Source organism: Portunus trituberculatus, unplaced genomic scaffold (assembly GCF_017591435.1).
Source record: "Portunus trituberculatus isolate SZX2019 unplaced genomic scaffold, ASM1759143v1 PGA_scaffold_225__1_contigs__length_182313, whole genome shotgun sequence".
Taxonomy (NCBI): domain Eukaryota; kingdom Metazoa; phylum Arthropoda; class Malacostraca; order Decapoda; family Portunidae; genus Portunus; species Portunus trituberculatus.
In genome coordinates, this window is record NW_025541393.1 from 85001 (window position 1) to 107500 (window position 22500).

Here is a 22500-nt window from a genome sequence, read left to right on the forward strand (position 1 = left end):
CTTTTCCTCACCGAACACAGCTGTCTGAGACAACTGACAGTAGCCCCTTCTCTGTCCTACTTTCTCTGTTCTCATTTTCAATCCAAAGCTGTTGCGTCTATGTACGGAACGACTTAACTTGCTCTCGTGCCCACGCTCTTGAATCTTCCGAGTTTTCCACCATCTCGCTTCGACTTAACAGTCACTCTCATACTAAATTTATCTGTGCCATTTATCTCTCCCCTAACTCTTCTGACTATAGAAAATTCTTTGACTACTTAACTTCCAAAGTGGAGCACATTCTGTCCCTCTACTCTTTCGCATCCTTGGAGATTTCAATGTTTACCACCAGCTATGGCTTTCATCTGCCATCACTGACCATCCTGGTGAATTAATCTTCAACTTTGCTATCCTCCATGTTCTCAAACATTTTCATGAGCGACCCTATTTGGAACATTTCATTCCTTCGCGACCCAGAGTAAAGTAAAGCAAAAGAAAATGTACAGTGATATATAGTTATGTACACGGGCCTGCATGGACCTACTACCAGTCCAACATACGCGTTTGATACAGGAGTCATTCTTGTCAGAGACACCATTACGTGATGCTCAGGAGGAGGGAGGTGGGGGAAGATGAACATACATAACAAAAGTAATTTGTGGTTAAAGAAGAATAATTCAATTAAGTAACTGAAATACACTGAAACACTGAAAGCATGATAATGTTCCTGTGTCCCTACGACCCATTAAAATTGGTCTCTCGACCCAACTTTGGGTCGCGACCCATAGTTTGAGAACCACTGATTATTCTAGAGCAACTGGTGCATCATCCTACCCGTATTCCTGACCGTCTTGGAGACACGCCCAACATTCTTGATCTCTTCCTCACCTCTAATTCTTCTGCTTTTGCAGTCTCCCTTTCATCTCCGTTGGGCTCCTCCGATCACAATCTCATCTTCTGGTCCAGACAACATTCCTTATACCTTTTTGCGTCACATGTCAGACTGGGCTTTTAACTTTTTATTAAATGCATATAATATGATTTGGCATACCAGTGACTTTCCATCTTCTTGGGCTGTGGCAGTGGTTCTCCCATTTCCGAAGCCTGGGAAAGATCATCTCCAGGCTACGAATTACCGTCCTATATCTTTGACGTCTTGTATTTGTAAGGTGTTAGAAAAGATGGTAAATGTAAGACTCATGTGGTATTTGGAAAGGAGGAAGTACTTGTCATCGGTACAGTACAGCTTCCGAAAGATAAGGTCTACTACTTCTGCTACTACTACTACTACTACTACTACTACTACTACTACTACTACTACTACTACTACTACTACTACTACTACTAGTACTACTACTATTATAATTCTACTAGTATCTATACTACTACTTCTACTACTACTACTACTACTTCTACTACTACTACTACTACTACTACTTCTACTACCTCCACCCCATGTTTATTGATGCGTCAATTAGGGGCTCCACTACTTGGAGGTCATTAGCCCCAACTCTCGCTAATGACTGTGGCATCCAACCATATCTAATACTCTATAATATAAACATTAGTTGTTAGCTATAAATTCACTCTACCTCTATCTACTCTTATGCCACTCTCCACCAGTGTAGCCTCGCAGTCAAGGCCACTTAAATCTGCAGGTATGGGAGTGGAATGCCTTGTCCCCCTGAGACACAGGAGGGCTGATCTGAGGAGGGAGAATGAAAGACGGCACCTCATCCATGCGACGACATGGCTCCTTGGCTGGTGCTTCTTTTCTGCCATTAGGTCGGCTAGTCTTGAGTAGAAGCACTGAGCCTTGGAGCCCATCCCGCCAGATGTGGTGAAGACCAGAGGTGTGAAGCTGCCCTGATCAACGTGTTGGATTCTCTCCCCCACTACTATTACTACTACGACTACTACTACTACTATCACTTTCTTTTATTTCTACCTTTTTCCTCCAATTAAGTATAACTAGTTGTACCTATTATTACCACTACATGTTGTGGAGAGCAAGGGAGTATTCTGTGTATGCTCTTACGTTTTTCCAATGGGATTGACCGACTTCACGACAGAACTGCGGGCTTACTCCCAGGGACGTGATGGGGATTGAGCCCCTATGGAGGACTTGGTCATGCCCATTTTACTGTAAAGTCAGTATTGCTCCCTTCCTCGGTTGCTGTAAATATTTTTCATGCATATTCTGCCAAATGTATAATGATGTCTGTAAAATTTTTCATTATATTTATGCATACCGATGAGACTAGATTGTCTATCTATAGTATATATATATATATATATATATATATATATATATATATATATATATATATATATATATATATATATATATATATATATATATATATATATATATATATATATATATATATATATATATATATATATATATATATATATATATATATATATATATATATATATATATATATATATATATATATATATATATATATATATATATATATATATATATATATATATATATATATATATATATATATATATATATATATATATATATATATATATATATATATATATATATATATATATATATATATATATATATATATATATATATATATATATATATATATATATATATATATATATATATATATATATATATATTATATATTTTTAAGTCGTTATGGATAACCTGTATAATTCACTTTATGATTCAGCTGATAATGATGGTAATAATAATTATGACTTTATTAATATTATTGAAAAAATTTCTGGAAACCATGACATTTTGATATTGATGAATATGTGTTAGCTACTAATCCTTACCATAATCAGTATATTAACATAATTCATTTAAATATTAGGTTTCTTTTTTAAAAACTTTGATTACCTAAAATTAATGTTAAATTATCTCCTGAAGCACCCAGATGTCCTTGCACTCACAGAAACATGGCTAAATGAATCTACCAAACATCTTTTCTTTATGGAAGGATACTCTGCATTCCATCTGGTTAAAACTAACAAGGAACACGGAGGTGTCAGTATTTTTGTAAGGAATGACATTCATACAGATGTACTACATGAATATTGTTAGATCAATGACGATATAGAACTCTATACACTAGAAGTTAAAATAACTACAATTGAATATGTAATAGCCACGCTTTACAGACCTCATAGCAAACATATAGCTGTAAATGATTTTACTGACACCTTAATTAACATATTAACTACTGATGTTTTCAGCTGGAACAAAACCATTATTCTTGGTGATTTCAACATTAATTTACTTGAACATACATCTCATCTTCCTACTAATATCTTCCTTAATGCAATACAAGCAATGAATTATTTTCCTCACATATCTCGGCTGACCAGATTCCCAGATAAACTAGGTAGACCATGTTTGGACGAATTTCTTACCACCGTCTTTATCTGGCATTTTACATTATAGTGTTTCTGATCACTTACCCGTTTTCATTAATGTGATTAAACAATCTGAACCTAATAGTAAGCTCAAGATAACTTTCAGGGACTTTAACAATTATAACCATGATAAATTTACACATGAATTACACCAAATTAACTGGGAAGATCTATACCACATGACAAACACTAATGAAAGTTTCAGCTACTTTAATAATAGTATTATCAAATTATATAATAAATGTTACCCTATAATTTATAAGACTGCAAAACACTTGGCTTACCAGAGGACTAATGAACTCTATTAAAAATAAATTTATACTCTTCAAACAAGCAAAACTTGGAATCATATCACATAACACATACAAAATATACAGGAACAATCTTACACAATCTATAAGATTAGCTAAACGTAACTATTACTAAACATTTTTTTCTGATTTTAAAAATAACGCTAAGAAAATATGGCAAACTATAAATTCTTTAAAAGGTAATTCTCATAAGATCACCAGTATTAACTCGTTGAAAGTAGAGTCAACTACACTAAACAAGCCATTTGACATAGCTGAAGCTTTCAGTAATTACTTTTCGAATATTGCACCCCACCTTAATAACCAATTACCTAAATCTAATACTAATCCGAATAGTTACCTTGAAGGTGATTTTCCACAGTCTATGGTTGTTCCTATTTCAACAACTCAAGACTCAAGAAATGTGATTAAAAAACTTAATAATAAAAACTCTGGCATTAATAATATTGCAGTCTCTGTTATTAAAAAGAATACTAAATTGTTCTCCATACCACTAACATTTCTTCTTAATCGTTCAGTTTCAAAAGGAACTTTTCCAAGCAAGCTAAAAAAAAATGTTGTAATTACTCCCATATACAAGTCTGTACCTAATGATGATCCTAAAAATTATAGGCCTATTTCTCAACTAACAGTTTTTTTCTAAGATATTTGAATCTGCAATGAAAACTCACCTTGTGCAATATTTGGAAAATAAAAAAAATATTAAATAATTCACAATACGGTTTTAGGTCAAAATGTAACACATCTCATGCCCTTAATGTTTTTTTTTTTCTAATGACATCCTAACTTCAATAGATAAAAAAACCTTTCAGTTTTATCCATTTTTATTGACTTCTCTAAAGCATTTGACACAGTAAACCATACTATCCTTCTTGATAAACTGTATCATTATGGTGTACGTGGCACATTACATTCTTGGTTCAGGGATTATTTATTTGAAAGACAGCAGCAAGTTCACTTTTATGGAGAAATATCTTCTTTGAAAACTGTTACTCTTGGGGTACCTCAAGGTAGTGTTTTGGGTCCTATATTATTCCTAATTTACATAAATGACATATCAAATATTTTTAGTAACTCAAAAACCATTCTATTCGCAGACGATATGACAGTTTACCTCATAGACCCATCTCCAGAACAACTTATTATATCTGCTAATCAATAACTTGATAAATTACGTCAGTGGTGCCTAAGTAACAGACTCACTATCAACACTGACAAAACACATTTTATGCTTTTCACATGCAAACGTCAACTCAACCTCCCCCAACGTACAATTAATAGAAATCCTATTTGCAGAACAAACACAGTAAAATTTTTAGGAGTTACTTATGACGAATCATTGACTTTTAAGCATCATATTGATAATTTAAAGATTTCCAGACACATTGCTGTAGAATAATTTCAAACAGTAGCTATTTTGCTCACACAGACCCTCTTTTTAAACTTCTAAACATATTAAAACTTGAAGATATAACAAATCTATGTGTTTCTCAATATATGTTTAACCACAGAAATCAACTCCATGATCTCCTCCCAACCCATGAACATAGGACACGTAATCGTGGTAATCTCCTACATCCAGCTCATCACCTCACAAAATTTCGCCATTCAATTTTATACATAGGTCCTGTTGTATGGAACACTATACCACTTCACATTTTTTTTTTTTTTTTTTACGTAGGGAAGAGGGCCAGCCAAGGGCAAAAAAAAGAAAGTTAGAAAAAAGCCCACTTCAGCGCTGGCTCTCCAAAGAGTAAAAAAGTGCCAAAACCGTCAGCCAGAATTAGGGGAACAAATGCCTCGATACCTCCTTCTTAAAAGAAGACAAGTTGTAGGAATTTGGAAATACAGATGCAGGGAGGGAGTTCCAGAGTTTACCAGTGAAAGGGATGAATGATTGAGCGTACTGGTTAACTCTTGCATTAGAGAGTTGGACAGAATAGGGATGAGAGGAAGAAGAAAGCCTTGTGCAGCGTGGCCGCAGGAGGAGGGGAGGCATGCAGTTAGCAAGATCAGTAGAACAGTTACCATGAAAATAGCGATAAAATATAGAAAGGGATGCAACATTTCGGCGGTGAGAAAGAGAGTGAAGACAGTTAGTCAGAGGAGGGGAATTGATGAGACGAAGAGCTTTCGATTCCACCCTATCAAGCAAAGCTGTGTGACTGGAACCCCCAAACATGCGAAGAGTACTCCATACAGGGACGGATAAGGCCCTTATACAGAGTAAGCAGTTGGAGGGGCGAGAAAAACTGGCGGAGACGCCTCAGAACACCTAACTTCAAAGAAACTGTTTTAGCAAGAGATGAGATGTGAAGTTTCCAGTTAAGATTATGAGCAAAGGACAGACCGAGAATATTCATTGTGGAAGAGGAAGACAGTTGAGTGTCATTGAAGAAGAGGGGATAGTTGTCTGGAAGGTTGTGTCGAGTTGATAGATGGAGGAATTGAGTTTTTGAGGCATTGAAAACTACTAGATTTTCTCTGCCCTAATCGGAAATTTTAGAAAGATCGGAAGTCAGGGGTTCCGTGGCGTTCCCGCGTGATCTGTTAATTTCCTGAAAGGTTGGACGTCTGTGAAAGAACGTGGAAAGATGTAGGGTGGTATCATCAGCGTAGGAGTGGATAGGGCAAGAAGTTTGGTTAAGAAGGTCATTAATGAATAATAGAAAGAGAGTGGGTGACAGGACAGAACCCTGAGGAACACCACTATTAATAGGTTTAGGAGAAGAACAGTAGCCGTCTACCACAGCAGCAATAGAGCGGTCGGAAAGGAAACATGAGATAAAGTTGCAGAGAGAAGGATAGAAGCCGTAAGAGGGCAGTTTTGAAATCAAAGCTTTATGCCAGACTCTATCAAAAGCTTTTGATATGTCTAACGCAACAGTAAAAGTTTCACCGAAATCTCTAAAAGAGGATGATCAAGACTCAGTAAAGAAAGCCAGAAGATCACCAGTAGAGCGACCTTGACGGAAGCCATACTGGCGATCAGACAGAAGATTGTGAAGTGACACATGTTTGAGAATCTTCCTATTCAGGATAGATTCAAAAACTTTAGACAAGCAAGAGATTAAAGCTATAGGACGGTAGTTTGAGGGGTTAGAACGGTCACCCTTTTTAGGAACAGGCTGAATGTAGGCGAACTTTCAGCAGGAAAGAAAGGTAGAAGTCGATAGGCAAAGTTTGAAGAGTTTGGCCAGGCGAGGTGCAAGCATAGAAGCACAGTTTTTGAGAATAGGAGGGACCCCATCAGGTCCATAAGCCTTCCGAGGGTTTAGGCCAGCAAGGGCATGGAAAACATCATTACGAAGAATTTTGAATGTAGACATGAAATAGTCAGAGGGAGGAGGAGAGGGAAGGACAAGCCCAGAATCGTCCAAGGTGGAGTTGTGAGCAAAGGTTTTAGAAAAGAGTTCAGCCTTAGAGAGAAGAGATGGCAGTGGTGCCATCAGAATGAAATAAAGGAGGGAAAGATGAAGAAGTGAAGTTATTTGAAATGTTTTTGGCTAGATGCCAGAAGTCACGAGGAGAGTTTGAGTGTGAAAGATTTTGACATTTCATATTATTGAAATGTTCCTTCCCTTAGTATATTTAAAAAACAACTAAAAAGAAATATCATGAATTCATATTGATTGTCTAGTTTGCAATATTAAATCTAAGTATTTGTATTCATACATATAAGGGATCTTTATTAAATTTCCATATAGCTAATATTTTACACCTGAATTGTCATATATCTTTATTTCATGATTTTTAGACTTTATATATTACTATTATCATCAGAGTTGTTTATTTTATATCACTGAATCTTCTTTCAATATTATCATCTCTATTTTCTATTAATATAATATCATAAGAACTATTGTCATCAATATTATATTTATTACTGTTATAATTAATATTGTTTTTTAATATTTCTATTGTTATTATTTCTAACTTGTGTTTATGTATTATCATAAGAATTATTGTCATCATGATTATTTTTATCATTGTTATTGTTATTATGTTCATTATTGTCATCATTATTATTTTTATTATTGTTATTGTTAATATTTTCATTATTGTCATCATTAACATCATTATTATTTTTGTTATTGTTATTATTATTATTTTCATTTTTATTATTACTATTGTTATTATTATTATTATTATTATTATTATTATTATTATTATTATTATTATTATTATTATTGTACTGTCTTAAATATTTCCATTAAATTAACTTTTACTATGTATTATTGTTAAGATTCTATTCTTTCCATTGCACAAACCGCACGTCAGCTAATAATTCTCACAGATTATTATAAGATGCCTGAAAAGCTAGCTTGTACAATGCATATTATAATATGTACATTATATATTTTTAAAAACTAGTGATAAATAAATGTTTCAAATGTTTCTTTTATCACTAGAGTCTTCTATTTGTGAGGCCTTCGCTAATCACCACCACCAGGTTACTGCATTTTTTGACCTGGAGAAGGCCTACAACACAGCTTGACGTCATGGGATTTTACGTTCCTTGTTTAATTTGGGTCTCCGTGGCCACCTTCCTATTTTTTATCCAGCAGTTTTTATCCAGACGTCTTTTACGGGTTCGAGTGGGGAGATTTCTCTCCGATGCTACTGCTTTAAATGACGGTGTCTCACAGGGAAGTATTCTTAGTGTTACGCTATTCGCAGTTGCAATAAATGGTGTTATAGATACTCTACCGGATGGCGTTCGCAGCTCTTTATATGTGGACGACTTGTGCATCTCTTTTGCTGCTGCTAGGATGTCACTGATTGAGCGAAAGCTCCAACTGGCAATAAATCGGGTGTCCAGTTGGGCCAACATAAACGGTTTTCGATTCTCCACCTCAAAGACCGTGTCTATGCATTTTTGTCGAAATCGTGGCGTCCATCCAGATCCTGATTTATATTTAGCCAATAGACGCATCTGATGTGTGGAGGCCACTCAATATATTGGCCTATTTTTTTTGACAGCCGTCTTACTTGGGTTCCACATTTCCGTTCTCTTAAAGCGTCTTGCAGGACGGCACTATCCCATCTTCGAGTTTTAAGTCACACCTCATGGGGTGCGGACAGGGACGTTGCTGCTGCTTCACCGTACACTCATACTTCCGAAGCTGGAATACGGCTCTGAGATCTACTCATCCGCAACGGATGCACGACTACGCACGATTGACCCGTGCATCATGCTGGGGTCCGCTTGGCTACGGGTGCATTTCGGACATCTCTAATACCTAGCCTTCTAGTGGATGCTGGTTTCTGGCCGCTCGACCTCCGGCGCCAGTCTTCGATGCTCCGGTGTTGGTTTCGCACTCACCGTCTTCCCGATTCTGTCCCTTGTCTGTCAATATTGCGGGACTCGCGTTCGCAGGCGTATGCCACTCGATCGAATCTACCTAAACCTTTTGGCCTTCCAGTGGCAAATCTTATGGCGGACTTATCTATCGACCCCACTCCTGTCCTCTCTTTCCGGCTCCTACGAGTTGGTTATTGGCAGCTTCCTGTTCTGTCATTATGCCCTCCTATCATTGATGATAAGAAGGATTTTCAAAACACTTTTTTATCCATTCTAATGATATTCCTGTTTTTACTGATGGTTCCAAATCCGACGCAGGCGTCGGGTTTAGTGTAGTTTTTCCATCTTTTTATTGGTGTGGCAGCCTTCCTTCATTTGCGTCCGTTTTTACGGCGGAGCTTTCTGCCATAGTCCTAGCTTTACAGATAATTTTTACTCTCCCTGTTTCGTCTTATACAAATTTTAGTGACTGTCGCAGTGCTCTTACTGCTCTCTCTTGCACAGTCTCTCTTAATTCTTTGGTTTTATCAACCCTGGAGTAGCTATATCTTCTTACTAAACGAGGATATCGTGTTGGTTTCTGTTGGGTCTCTGGTCACGTTAGTGTTCCAGGGAATGAACATGCAGACCGCCTCGGTAAAGAGGCAGCAAGTCACGCTCCATCTCCTGCACCTGTTCCGTTTCGAGATGTATTTCCTCTAATCGGTGAGGTAATTGCAGCAATTTGTCAGAGGAGATGGCTAACGGGGGTCGCAAACTCGAAAATGGGAGAGATCACTACTTCCTCTATCCCTCAATGGACTTACACCCATGTCCGGGATCGCCGATTACAGACTTTATTGGCGCGACTGCGTATAGGTCACACGTGCCTTACAAATAAGTACCTGTTGACCAGGGACCCTAAACCTTACTGTGATGACTGCCTGGTGCCGCTTACGGTGCGGCACCTTCTATTGGAGTGCCCTAGTTTGACTGACTTAAGACACCGCTACCTCTACCGCTGTCACGGTAGAGATAGCGGTATCTATTATATCTCAAGGGTCCTTGGACCAGAGTGCCTGGCCAAGGGTCATGATGTTTTTAGGTTTTTGGGAGAAGCGGGTCTTCTCCCAAACCTGTGAATTTTATTTAATTTTATTATGTATTTTAGTATTTCATGTATTTTACTGTAGTCTTTTGTTTTTAGTTACCATTAATTTTATCGTTTCTACTTGCTTTTAGTTATTTTATGATTTCTTTTAAACCCTTTTTGTCTTAATTAAATATTTTGATGCTGCGCCATATGACCTCCGCTGTTGCGGCGCCTACAACAAAATCCCCCCCCCCCACAACCACCATCAATACCGCCAATACAACCACCACCACAATCACCACCACCACCACCACCAATACCGACACCACAAGCACCACCAACACAACCACCACCACCACCACAACCCCCAACTACAACCACAATTACCATAACCTCCACCACCACGACAAATACTGCCAACACATACACCACCATCACCACCACCACCTATACCGACACCACAACCACCACCACCACAACGATCACCACCAATACCGCCAACACAACCACCACCACTCCCACCAGTATCACCACCAATACCGACACCACAACCACCACCACCACAACCACAACCACGACCACCACCACCAACATAACCACAAATACCACCAACACAACCACCACCACCACCACCTCTAATTCCGCCACTACAACCAAAATAACCATAACCTCCACCACCACCACCAATACCGCCAACACAACCACCACCACTACCACCATCACCACCACCACCACCACCACCAACCACCACCAGCACCATCACCACCAACCTACCAACACAACCACCACCACCACCACCTATACCGACACCACAACTACCACCACCACTATCACCACCACCACATGCACCATCACCACCAATACCGACAACACAACCACTACCACCACCACCACCACCACCAATACCGCCAACACAACCACCACCACTACCCTCACCGCCACCATCATCATCAATACCGCCACCACAACCACCACCACCACAACCACCACCACCACCACCACCACCAATACCACAAACATTACCACCACCACCACCACCAGCACCACCAATACCGACAACACAATCACCACCTCCACCACCACCACTAATACCGCCAACACAACCACCACCACCACCCTCACCACCACCATCATCATCAATACCGCCACCACAACCACAACCACCACCACCACCACCAATACCACAAACATTACCACCACCACCACCACCACCACCACCACCACAACCACCAACAACAAAATCACCACCACCCCAACTACCACCACCACCAATACCGCCACTAGAACCACCACCACCACCACCACCATCATCATCAACCCACCAGGACAACCACCACCACCAAGATCACCACCACCACCACAAAGAACGCAACCACATCCACCACCACCTCCACCACCACCACCACCATCACCACCACCAATACCAGCACCACAATCACAACCACCACCAACAACAACAATACCGCCAGCAAAACAACCACCACAACCAATATCTCCACCACAACAACCACCACCACCACCAGCAATACCGCCATGACAACCAGTACCACAAAGACAATCACCACCACCACCAATACCACCACCACAACCAGCACAACTACCACCACCAATACCGCCAGAACAACCACCACCTCCACCACCAATAAAGCAACCACAACCACCATCACCAACCACCACCACCACCACCACCACCACCACCACCACCAATACGGCCACCAAAACACCACCATCATCACCACCACCACCATTACCGCCACCAAAACCACCACCTCCACAACCACCACCAATACCACCACCACAACCACTACCACCACCACCACCACCACCACTAATAACACCACCACAACCACAACCACCACCACCATCACCAACACCAACAACCACTACCACCATCAACACTACCACCACCAATACCGCCAACACAACTACCACCACTACCACCACCACCACCATCACACCAACACCACCAATACCGCAACCACAACCCACCCAGGTGGGAACCGCCATGTCGTGGTGGGGGGCTTGCGTGCCACTGTGACCTGGCGAGCTAGGTTAGAAGGTCTTAGGCCCCTGCTCTGCCCTTTCGAGGGGGAGAGGGCTACCCATTCTAGTAAGGTCGCCAGTGAGGGGCCAGACTAAATGGTTCCTACGTAGGCTGCCAGTGGACCAGTAGAGCCACCCGCTGGAGGCCGTCCTGTGCTGTATGGTTCGGTGTCCAGGCTGGGATGCTTTGGGAGGGGGATCTCAGCTCTGTCTTGGACAAATATTCTTATCATGTGGGGCCTTTTTTTAAAACGACTGGTCCACATGAAGACGAGGTACCCCGTCCACGGCAGCCAACGCTCGCTACCATTGTAGTCCCAGTAGGTGGTTTTCCTTGCCCCTGGAGCTATTTTTTCGTGTAGCTTTATACATATGGTTAAACACAAAAAAATTTCAGGTTCTCGTGAGGTGGCTGACCTGGCCCACGAGACGTCATCTTCAGGTCTGAGTAGGAAGGAGGATTTCCTCCACAAGGGCCTCCCTCAGCAGTCTCCTGTTCTGGGAGTTCTTCTGAGGGACGCACTTCTGCTGCATATGACTCTCTTTGGATGGTAAATGTTAATCCATCATTTTCCTATCATGCCTTGCACTCACTTTTCAAGGCGTATGGTACGATTGTTCGCATTCGACTGGTTTATGATAAAGACTTTCCTTCTAACCGCTGCTCTGTGACGTTTATGTCATGTGATGAAGCCTGTTTGGCTTATGAATATGTAGCATGCCTTCTGACAGCATGTTTGAGACTGTTAAGGCTCATCCCACCTTTAATTATAGCAAAGGTTGTGTTTATAGTCAAGATCTTTATGAATATCCAGAAGAGAAAATACTAGCAATGTGTCCTAGCTCAGTCCAAAAGGTGACTAAGATGAAGAACTCCTCCTTCTCACCTTTTATGGTTCCACCCTCCCTGACCGTGTTAATATCGGTCCTATCAATCTTAGGGTGAAGCGTTTTATTTCCCATCCTCTTCAATGTTTCTCCTGCTACGGCTACGGTCATGGCAAAAGCTCCTGCAAGGAAGCTTCTCGATGCGGTAATTGCTCAGCACTAGACTCACATTCTGAGAAGCATTTTAATGCTGCAGCTTATGGTTTCCATTGCCGTGATGCTCACCAGGTACGTTCCAGGCAATGCCCTTGGTATCACATGGAGCAGGACATTCTACAGCTTGCTAACACTCAGTTCATCAGCCTTGGTAGCGCCCGCCGTGAACTCCTGTACCGCCAGAAGGCCGGTACTGGTGCGACATCCTATGCTTCATTGGCCGCACGCTCTTCAGTTCAGTCTGCCGGTCCAAAGACAACTCCTTATGCTACCTCTCGCTCTGTTGGGCCTTTTGGTCCTGTTCATCTGGCTAATAGGTTTGCCCTCTTGTCTGACGACTCAGTTGAGTCATCTGTAATAAGTGACGGGAATAATCCGGATATGACCAACGTAACCCATGTAGTGGATGTCCATTTGCCCCCTGCACAGCCTAAGGCTTTGAAGGGACTGACCAAACGGCACCGCGGCTCTGCGGAATCAATAGATTTAGCTCAGCATAAGCGATCTAAGGTTTCTCCCGGTGCACATGATCGTGAGTCCTCCAGGGACCGCTCTGCTATGGTACCTCCAATAGATTCTGTTCAGCCCCTTGTGACTCCCTCTGTCTCAGATCTTGTGATGAGGACGGCCTAGCATGGAGACGTTCGATGATATTGTCACAGCCATCCCTCGTGGACCCGCTTTGTCAAAAAGTGCAGTCCAGCCTGACCCTCGTCCTCCGATGGCCGGTAGGAGTGATGATGGTTCGCATCACTCACCGGTAAGCCGAAAGGCTGCGGTCCAACGACCCGGCACATCTCAACTCCTGGTGTCTTCTCGTCGGTTGATTATTTCTAGTCAGGTGAGTCACGGGCAGCCCCTTCAAAAGGCTCGCCCGTCTACTGCACCTAAATAGTCATCTTCAAGCTTCTACTGTGGAACTGTAGAGGCCTTCGCGCCTCGTGGGGGGATCTCCGAGTTTTACTGTCGGAGTTCTCTCCAGCTTGTGTAGATCTACAAGAGTCTATGCTAGGTGATAGTACTTATTCTAGTCCTCCTGGCTATCGTGCCTTTTTTAGCACTCCTTTCCCCGAACAGGGCCACCACTGTGGCACAGCTATCCTAGTCCGTCAAGACATACCTGTTGTCCCCTTGCAACTCAACTCTCCCCTTCAGGTGGTTGCTGTTAAGGTTTTAATGGGATGATCCTACGCTATTTGCAGTTTATATCTCCTCGGGTTCCTGTCACCAGGGGTGAGCTTGACGGTCTGGTGCGTCAGCTAACTCCGCCTTTCCTTTTATTGTAAGATTTCAACGGCCGTCACCCATTGTGGGATGAAGGTGCTAGTGATCTTCATAGGGTTTTTATCGATTCCTTAATTGAGGATGGGGGATTGGAGATTTTAAATTCTGGGAATATTACACATTTTCACAGTCCTACTGGGACTTTTACAGCTATCTATCTTTCTCTGTGTACATCTAATTCTTTCCTTGATTTTAATTAGCGGGTCCTACCGGATTTGCACGGTAGTGACCACTTTCCTATTTTATTAGAAGCTGTGAACTCTGAGCCACAGTCCCTGGTTTTAGACAAGAAAGATTGGCCTCGATTCACAGACCTTAGCTCTTTTATCCGTCCGTTGGCGGACTTTTCTACTGTGCTGAGGCTGTTGATTATTTTACTGATGTTTTACATTCTGCAGCGCTTCAGACAATCCCTAGGACGTCCGGTCGCTTTACTAAGCGTCCCGTTCCTTGGCGAAACGCAGCATGCACAAACGCTGTGAAAGAGAAACGGGTAGCTTTCTCTCGTCTCCGGCGACATCGTGGGGACCCACAGTGTCTAGACGCTTTTCGACGCTGCCGAGCTCTAGCCCGCCGAGTTTTGAAAGAGGCACAAAGAGCCTCTTGGAAAGCTTTTCTATCTTCCATTAATGCCCGCACCCCTCTTACGGATGTCTTTAATAAAGTCCGCCGAATTGCTGGAAAGTATTCTGCTCCTCCCCCACCAGTTTTGTTGTCTGCTGGGCGAACGGTGACAGACCTTACGACTGTCGCCGACCTCTTTGCAGAGCATTTTGCCAATGTTTCCCGGAAGGATCCTGCAGCCCCTAAGCGCACGTCACCGCCAGAGAATGGAATCTCTCGGCATAAATTTTTCTTCCACTGGAGGAGTCTTATAATGTCCCTTCTCTGCCTCCGAGTTGCGGACTGCTTTGTCCTAGTGTCACGACTCTTTTCCTGGCCCAGATGATATTCCTTATGCCTTCTTTCGCCACATGTCTGACAGTGCTTTTAACTTTTTATTAAATCTTCAAAATATGATTTGGCATACTGGTGACTTTCCATCTTCTTGGGCTCGCAGTGGTTCTCCCATTTTCAAAGCCTGGGAAAGATAATCTTCAGGCTACGAACTACCGTCCTATATCTTTGACATCCTGCATTTGTAAAGTGTTAGAAAAGATGGTAAATGTAAGACTCATGTGGTACTTGGAGAGGGGGAAGTACTTGTCATCGGTACAGTACGGCTTCCGAAAGATGAGGTCTACTACTGATGCTCTTTTATCCCTAGAGTCTTCCATTTGTGAGGCCTTCGCTAATCACCACCATCAAGTAACAGTCTTTTTTGACCTGGAGAAGGCCTACGACACGGCTTGGTGTCATGGCATTTTACAGTCCTTGTTTAATTTTGGCCTTCGTGGCCACCTTCCTATCTTTATTCAGCAGTTTTCACCCTACGTCTTTTATGAGTTCGAGTGGGTAGTGTTCTCTCCGAGGCTACTGCTCTAAATGATGGCGTCCAACAGGGAAGTATTCCTAGTGTTACATTATTTGCAGTCTCCATAAATGGCGTTATTGATACTTTCCCAGATGGCGTTCACAGCTCCTTATATGTGGACGACTTGTGCATCTATTTTCCTGCTGCTAGGATGTCACTGATTGAGTGCAAGCTCGAAATGGCAATCAATAGGGTGTCCAGTTGGGCCAACATGAACGGTTTTCGATTTTCCACCTCGAAGACCGTAGTCATGCATTTTTGTCGCAACCGTGATGTCCATCCAGACCCTGATTTATACCTCGCTAATAGACGCCTCTCATGCGTGGAGGCGACTCGATATCTTGGCCTTTTATTTGACAACCGTCTCACCTGGGTTCCCCATTTCCGTTCTCTTAAGGCGTCTTGTCGGCAGCATTATCCCTTCTTCGGGTTTTAAGTCACACCTCTTGGGGTGCAGACAGGGACACGTTGCTGCTTCTTCACCGTACACTTATACTTCACAAGCTGGAATACGGCTGTGAGATCTACTCATCCGCATCGGATGCACGACTACTTATGCTTAACTCTGTGTATCATGCTGGGGTCCGCTTGGCTACGGGTGCATTTCGGACATCTCCAATACCTAGCCTTCTAGTGGATGCTGGTTTCTGGCCGCTCGACCTCCGGCGCCAGTCTTCGATGCTCCGGTGTTGGTTTCGCACCCATTGTCTTCCTGATTCTGTCCCTTGTCTGTCAATATTGCGGGACTCGCGTTCGCAGGCGTATGTCACTCGACCGAGTCGACCTAAACCTTTTGGCCTTCGAGTGACAAACCTCATGATGGACTTTTCTATCGCCCCCACTTCTGTCTACTCTTTCCAGCTCCCACGAGTTGGTTTATGGCAACTTCCGGTTGTTTCATTATGGCCTCCTACCATGGATGGCAAGAAGGATTTTCTGCCAGCTCTGTCCCACACACGGTTTTTAGAACACTTTTTTATCCATTCTGATGACATTCCCGTTTTTACTGATGGTTCCAAATCCGACGCAGGCGTTGGGGTTTTGTGTGGTTTTCCCCTCTTTTTATCGGTCTGGCAGTCTTCTTTCGGTGGCATCCGTCTTTACTGCGGAGCTGTCTGCCATAGTCCTAACTTTACAGATCATTTTTACTCTCCCGGTTTCGTCTTTAACAATTTGTAGTGACTGTCACAGTGCTCTTACTTCTCTTTCCTCTTTTATTTCCCTTCACCCATTAGTTTTATCGGCCATGGAGTGGCTCTATCTACTTACCAGAAGAGGATATCGGGTTGGGTTCTGTTGGGTCCCTGGTCATGTAGGTGTTCCAGGGAATGAACAAGCAGATCGCCACGCTAAAGAGGCAGCAAGTCGCGCTCCATCTCCTGCACCTGTTCCGTTTCGAGATGTATTTCATCTTATTCGCGTGACGTTCGCAGCAATTTGGCAGAGATGACTAACGGGGGTCGCAACCTCGAAAATGGGAGAGATCACTACTTCCACTCTCCCTCAGTGGACATACACCCATGTCCGGGATCGCAGTGCACAGACTCTATTGGCGCTACTGCGTATAGGTCACACGTACCTTACAAATAAATACCTGTTGACCAGGGACCGTCAACCTTATTATGATGACTGCCTGGTGCCGCTTACGGTGCGGCACCTTCTATTTGAGTGCCCCAGTTTGACTGATTTAAGACACCGCTACCTCTACCGCTGTCACGGTAAAGATAGCGGTGTCTATTATCTCTCAAAGGTCCTTCAACCAGGATGCCTGGCCCAAGGCTATGACGTTTTTCAGTTTTTGGGAGAAGCTGGCCTTCTCCCAAAGTTATGAATATTATTTTATTTCATTATAAGTATTTTTATTTTATTTAGTTTTATTGTATTTTTCGTTTTTTAGCCATTGTATTGGTTTTAACTGCTTTTAGTTGTTTTTATCAACAATTCTGTCTTTTTACATTATTGTCGAGGCGCCAAATGACCACAGATGTTGAGGCGCCTTATAAAAAAAATCCAATCCAATCCAATCCACCACCACCACCACCACCACCTCCATCACCACCTCCAATACCGCCAGGAAAACCACCACCACCACCAACACCAATACCGTCACCACAACCACCACCATTACCACCACCACCATCACCACCATCACCACTACCACCATCAATACCGAAATCTTACCACCACCACCACCAACACCAATACCGCCAACACAACAACCACCACAACCACCACCACCACTACTACCAATACCACCATCACCACCACCACCACCACCACCACCACCACCACCACTATCATTACCACCACCATAAATACCACCAACACCAGGACCACCACCACCACCACCACCACCACCACCACCACCATCACCACTACCACCACCACCATCATCACCACTACCACCACCACGAATAACACTACCACCACCACCACCACCACCACCACCATCATCACCACTATCACTACAACCATCATTACCACTACCACCACCACCAATAACACTACCATCACCACCACCACCACTACCAACACCACTACCTCTATACCACTACCAAAACCACTACCATCATGACTACCACCAAAACAACCACCACCACAACCATCACCACCACCACCACTACTACTACTACCAACACGACAACCACAACCACTACCACCACGACCTCCTCTACCACCACCACCAGGACCACTACTACCACCACCACCAGCACTACCACCAACACCGTCACTATACCATTACCAAAACCACCACCACCACTATCACCACCACCACCACCACCACCACCAGCACTAGAACTACCACTACTATTACCGGTACCACCACCATCAATAGCACCACCACCACCACCAACACCCCTAGTACCACCACCCCTACCACCACCACCACTACCACCACTACTACAGCTACTACTACCACCAGTACTACCACCACCACCACCACCACTACTACCACTACTACCGCTACCACTACTACTACCACCACCACCACCACCACCACCACCACCACCACCACCACCAGGAAGTGAAAGACCAGGAGGAAGGGAGGACGAGGAGGAGGAGAAGGATATGGAGTGAGGAGAGGGAAGAGGACAAGAATAATAAAAAAAACGACAACAAGCACACACACACACACACACACACACACACACACACACACACACACACAGCCCGGTAGCTCAGTGGTTAGAGCACTGGCTTCACAAGCCAGAGGACCGGGGTTCGATTCCCTGGCCGGGTGGAGATATTTGGGTGTGTCTCCTTTCACGTGTAGCCCCTGTTCACCTAGCAGTGAGTAGGTACGGGATGTAAATCGAGGAGTTGTGACCTTGTTGTCCCGGTGTGTGGTGTGTGCCTGGTCTCAGGCCTATCCGAAGATCGGAAATAATTAGCTCTGAGCTCGTTCCGTAGGGTAACGTCTGGCTGTCTCGTCAGAGACTGCAGCAGATCAAACAATGAAACACACACACACACACACACACACACACACACACACACACAGTTTCTTAGGTTTCCAGTGGTTCAAAATCTCTCTCTCTCTCTCTCTCTCTCTCTCTCTCTCTCTCTCTCTCTCTCTCATTTTTTGTTTTTTTATTTAAACAGTAGATATAATACACAATGCTCTAGTCATTACGAGTGTAGGGCTATCTATGGCTGTGTCTACAAAAAATAATGGTATAATGATGTTTACAGTGTAATTGGTACAGAGACAATGAATATGTCTTTGATATAACGTGTCAGCTACTGCTGGTCGGCGAGCCACTCGTTCACTCGGCACTTGAAGATGTGCAGGGAGGTGGAGCGGTGCAGGTCCTTGCGGAGCACCATCTGGTTCCACTGGCGACTATACCGTGGCAGGAAGGAGCGTATATTATGCTCAGTCCTGGTGAACGGTACAGCCACCGTGTGTGGGTGCTCAGAGTTTTCTGCCGACCGCGTAGCTTGAGTAGGGGGCGGCGGTCCAGGGAGGCGCAGAGTATCGAGTGAGGGGTGTGCAGTGCCTGAGCTTTGAACATAACACAAAGCTCTCTCTCTCTCTCTCTCTCTCTCTCTCTCTCTCTCTCTCTCTCTCTCTCTCTCTCTCTCTCTCTTAGCTACAAGGACAGGCTGTTTTCCAGAGAGGTACACTACAAACAAAAAAACTTGTGTGAGTGAGTGACTCTGCGGTACACTACTTGAGCATTTGTAAAGTTCCCGGCAAGATGCATGAACTTATAGAAGCTTGGAAACCACTGTTGTGTTGTGCCAGTTAGCACACCTGAGGGTAATTGTTGTGTGGTCTGTCTGTGTCTGAGTCAGTGTCTGTTGGCAGGTGACGTCACACAGAACGGCGCCCGCACCCCGCCATGGCGTCCAGCCTACCTGATTGCTTGAAGGAATGGTACCAGGCAATGAAGACAGAACCAGCTACAATGGTAAGGAAGGAGAGGTCTTCTGCTTTTTCTTCTTCTGCTTCTTCTTCTTTTTATTTTACGCCGTAACCATCTTCCTCCTCTATCTCTTCGTCTTCTCTTCTTCTTCTTCCTCATCTTCTTCATTCTCCTCTTCCTCCTCTTCTCCCCTTCCTCTTATTCATCCTCTTCCTTTTCGTCCCCGTCCTCCTCCTCCTCCTCCTTTTCCTCTTCTGCTTTTTTTTTCTTCTTTTCCTTCTTCACCTTCTTTTACTTCTGCTTCATTTCCACCTTCTTCTCCTTCTCTTCCTCGTCCTCCTCCTCGTCCTTCACCTCTTTCTTTTCCTCTCCCTTCTCCACCTCCTCCTCATCTCCAACTATACTTCCACCTCCAACTTCTCCACTTCCTCTTCCTTTTTTTTTTCTTTTTTTCGCATTCATCTCTCTCAACTTCTTCATCTTCTTCTTCTTCTTCTTCTTCTTCTTCTTCTTCTTCTTGCTCTTCTTTTTCATCTTATATTATTGTTATTATTATTTATTTTATTTGTAGCATTATTATAACTCTTATTAATTCCATTATTATTTTCATTACTTATCATTATTATTATTATTATTATTATCATTATCATTATTATTATTATTATTATTATTATTATTATTATTATCATTATTATTATTATCAATATTATTAGTATTATCTTTATTATTGTGTAATAAAAATTATTTAATGATAGTATTGTTAACGATTATCTTTATTACCGCTATTACTTGATGATAATGGTTTTAATAATAATAATAATAATAATAATAATAATAATAATAATAATAATAATAATGGTGATAAATAATAAGAAATAACAAATAAAAGACACTAAAAAAAAATAAAAAATATTTTTAAACTGAAATAATAATAACATTAATAATAAATAGAGAAAATAATTATTATTTAATAATAATAATGATAACAATGATCTTTCTTATCTCTATTATTTGATAACAATGATAATATTAAAAGTAATAATAATAATAATAATAAGAAGAAGAAGAAGGAGAAGAGGAAGAATGATATTGATAATAATAATAATAATAATAATAATAATAATAATAATAATAATAATAATAATAATAATAATAATAATTATTATTATTATTATTATTATGATTATTATTAATATTATTATTATTATATATTATTATTATTATTATTATTATTATTATTATTATTATTATCATTATTATTATTGTTTTCATTATATTAATTTTCATCATCATCATTATAGTCAATGAGTAGGACAAGAGCAGAGCACATTCTTTCCGTGCGTGATTTGCATTGTCTAATTCAGTGATGGGTGAACAATTAATCGCTTCTTTTGTTGTAATGGTGGATATTAAAACACATGAACCTTCTCCCTCCACACACACACAGTGGTTAGAGCGCTGGCTTCACAAGCCAGATGACCGTGGTTCGATTCCCCGGCCGGGTGGAGATATTTGGGTGTCTCCTTTCACGTGTAGCCCCTGTTCACCTAGCAGTGACTAGGTACGGGATGTAAATCGAAGAGTTGTGACCTTGTTGTCTCGGTGTGTGGTGTGTGCCTATCCGAAGATCGGAAATAATGAGCTCTGAGCTCGTTCCGTAGGGTAACGTCTGGCTGTCTCGTCAGAGACTGCAGCAGATCAAACAGTGAATTACACACACACACACACACACACACACACACACACACACACGGCCCGGTAGCTCAGTGGTTAGAGCGCTGGCTTCACAAGCCAGATAACCGGGGTTCGATTCCCCGGCCGGAAGGAGATATTTGGGTGTGTCTTTCACGTGTAATCCCTGTTCACCTAGCAGTGAGTAGGTACGGGATGTAAATCGAGGAGTTGTGACCTTGTTGTCCCAGTGTGTGGTGTGTGCCTGGTCTCAGACCTATCCCAAGATCGGAAATAATGAGCTCTGAGCTCGTTCCGTAGGGTAACGTCTGGCTGTCTCGTCAGAGACTGCAGCATATCAAAGTGAATTACACACACACACGCACGCCCGGTAGCTCAGTGGTTAGAGCGCTGGCTTCAGAAGACCGGGGTTCGATTCCCCGGCAGGGTGGAGATATTTAGGTGTGTCTCCTTTCACGTGTAACCCCTGTTCACCTAGCAGTGAGTAGGTATGGGATGTAAATCAAGGAGTT

General features: G+C 42.4%; 1 protein-coding gene across 1 annotated transcript in view; it reads left to right on the forward strand.

The window, feature by feature from the left end:
- The window catches only part of LOC123500418 (ankyrin-1-like), a 35878-nt gene that overhangs the window by 2062 nt on the left and 11316 nt on the right, over nt 1-22500 (forward strand). The window contains exon 2 of the mRNA XM_045249137.1: nt 20239-20341. Coding sequence (XP_045105072.1) covers nt 20273-20341 — 69 coding nt within the window. The 5' untranslated portion in view covers nt 20239-20272. The remainder of the gene's footprint in view (nt 1-20238; nt 20342-22500) is intronic.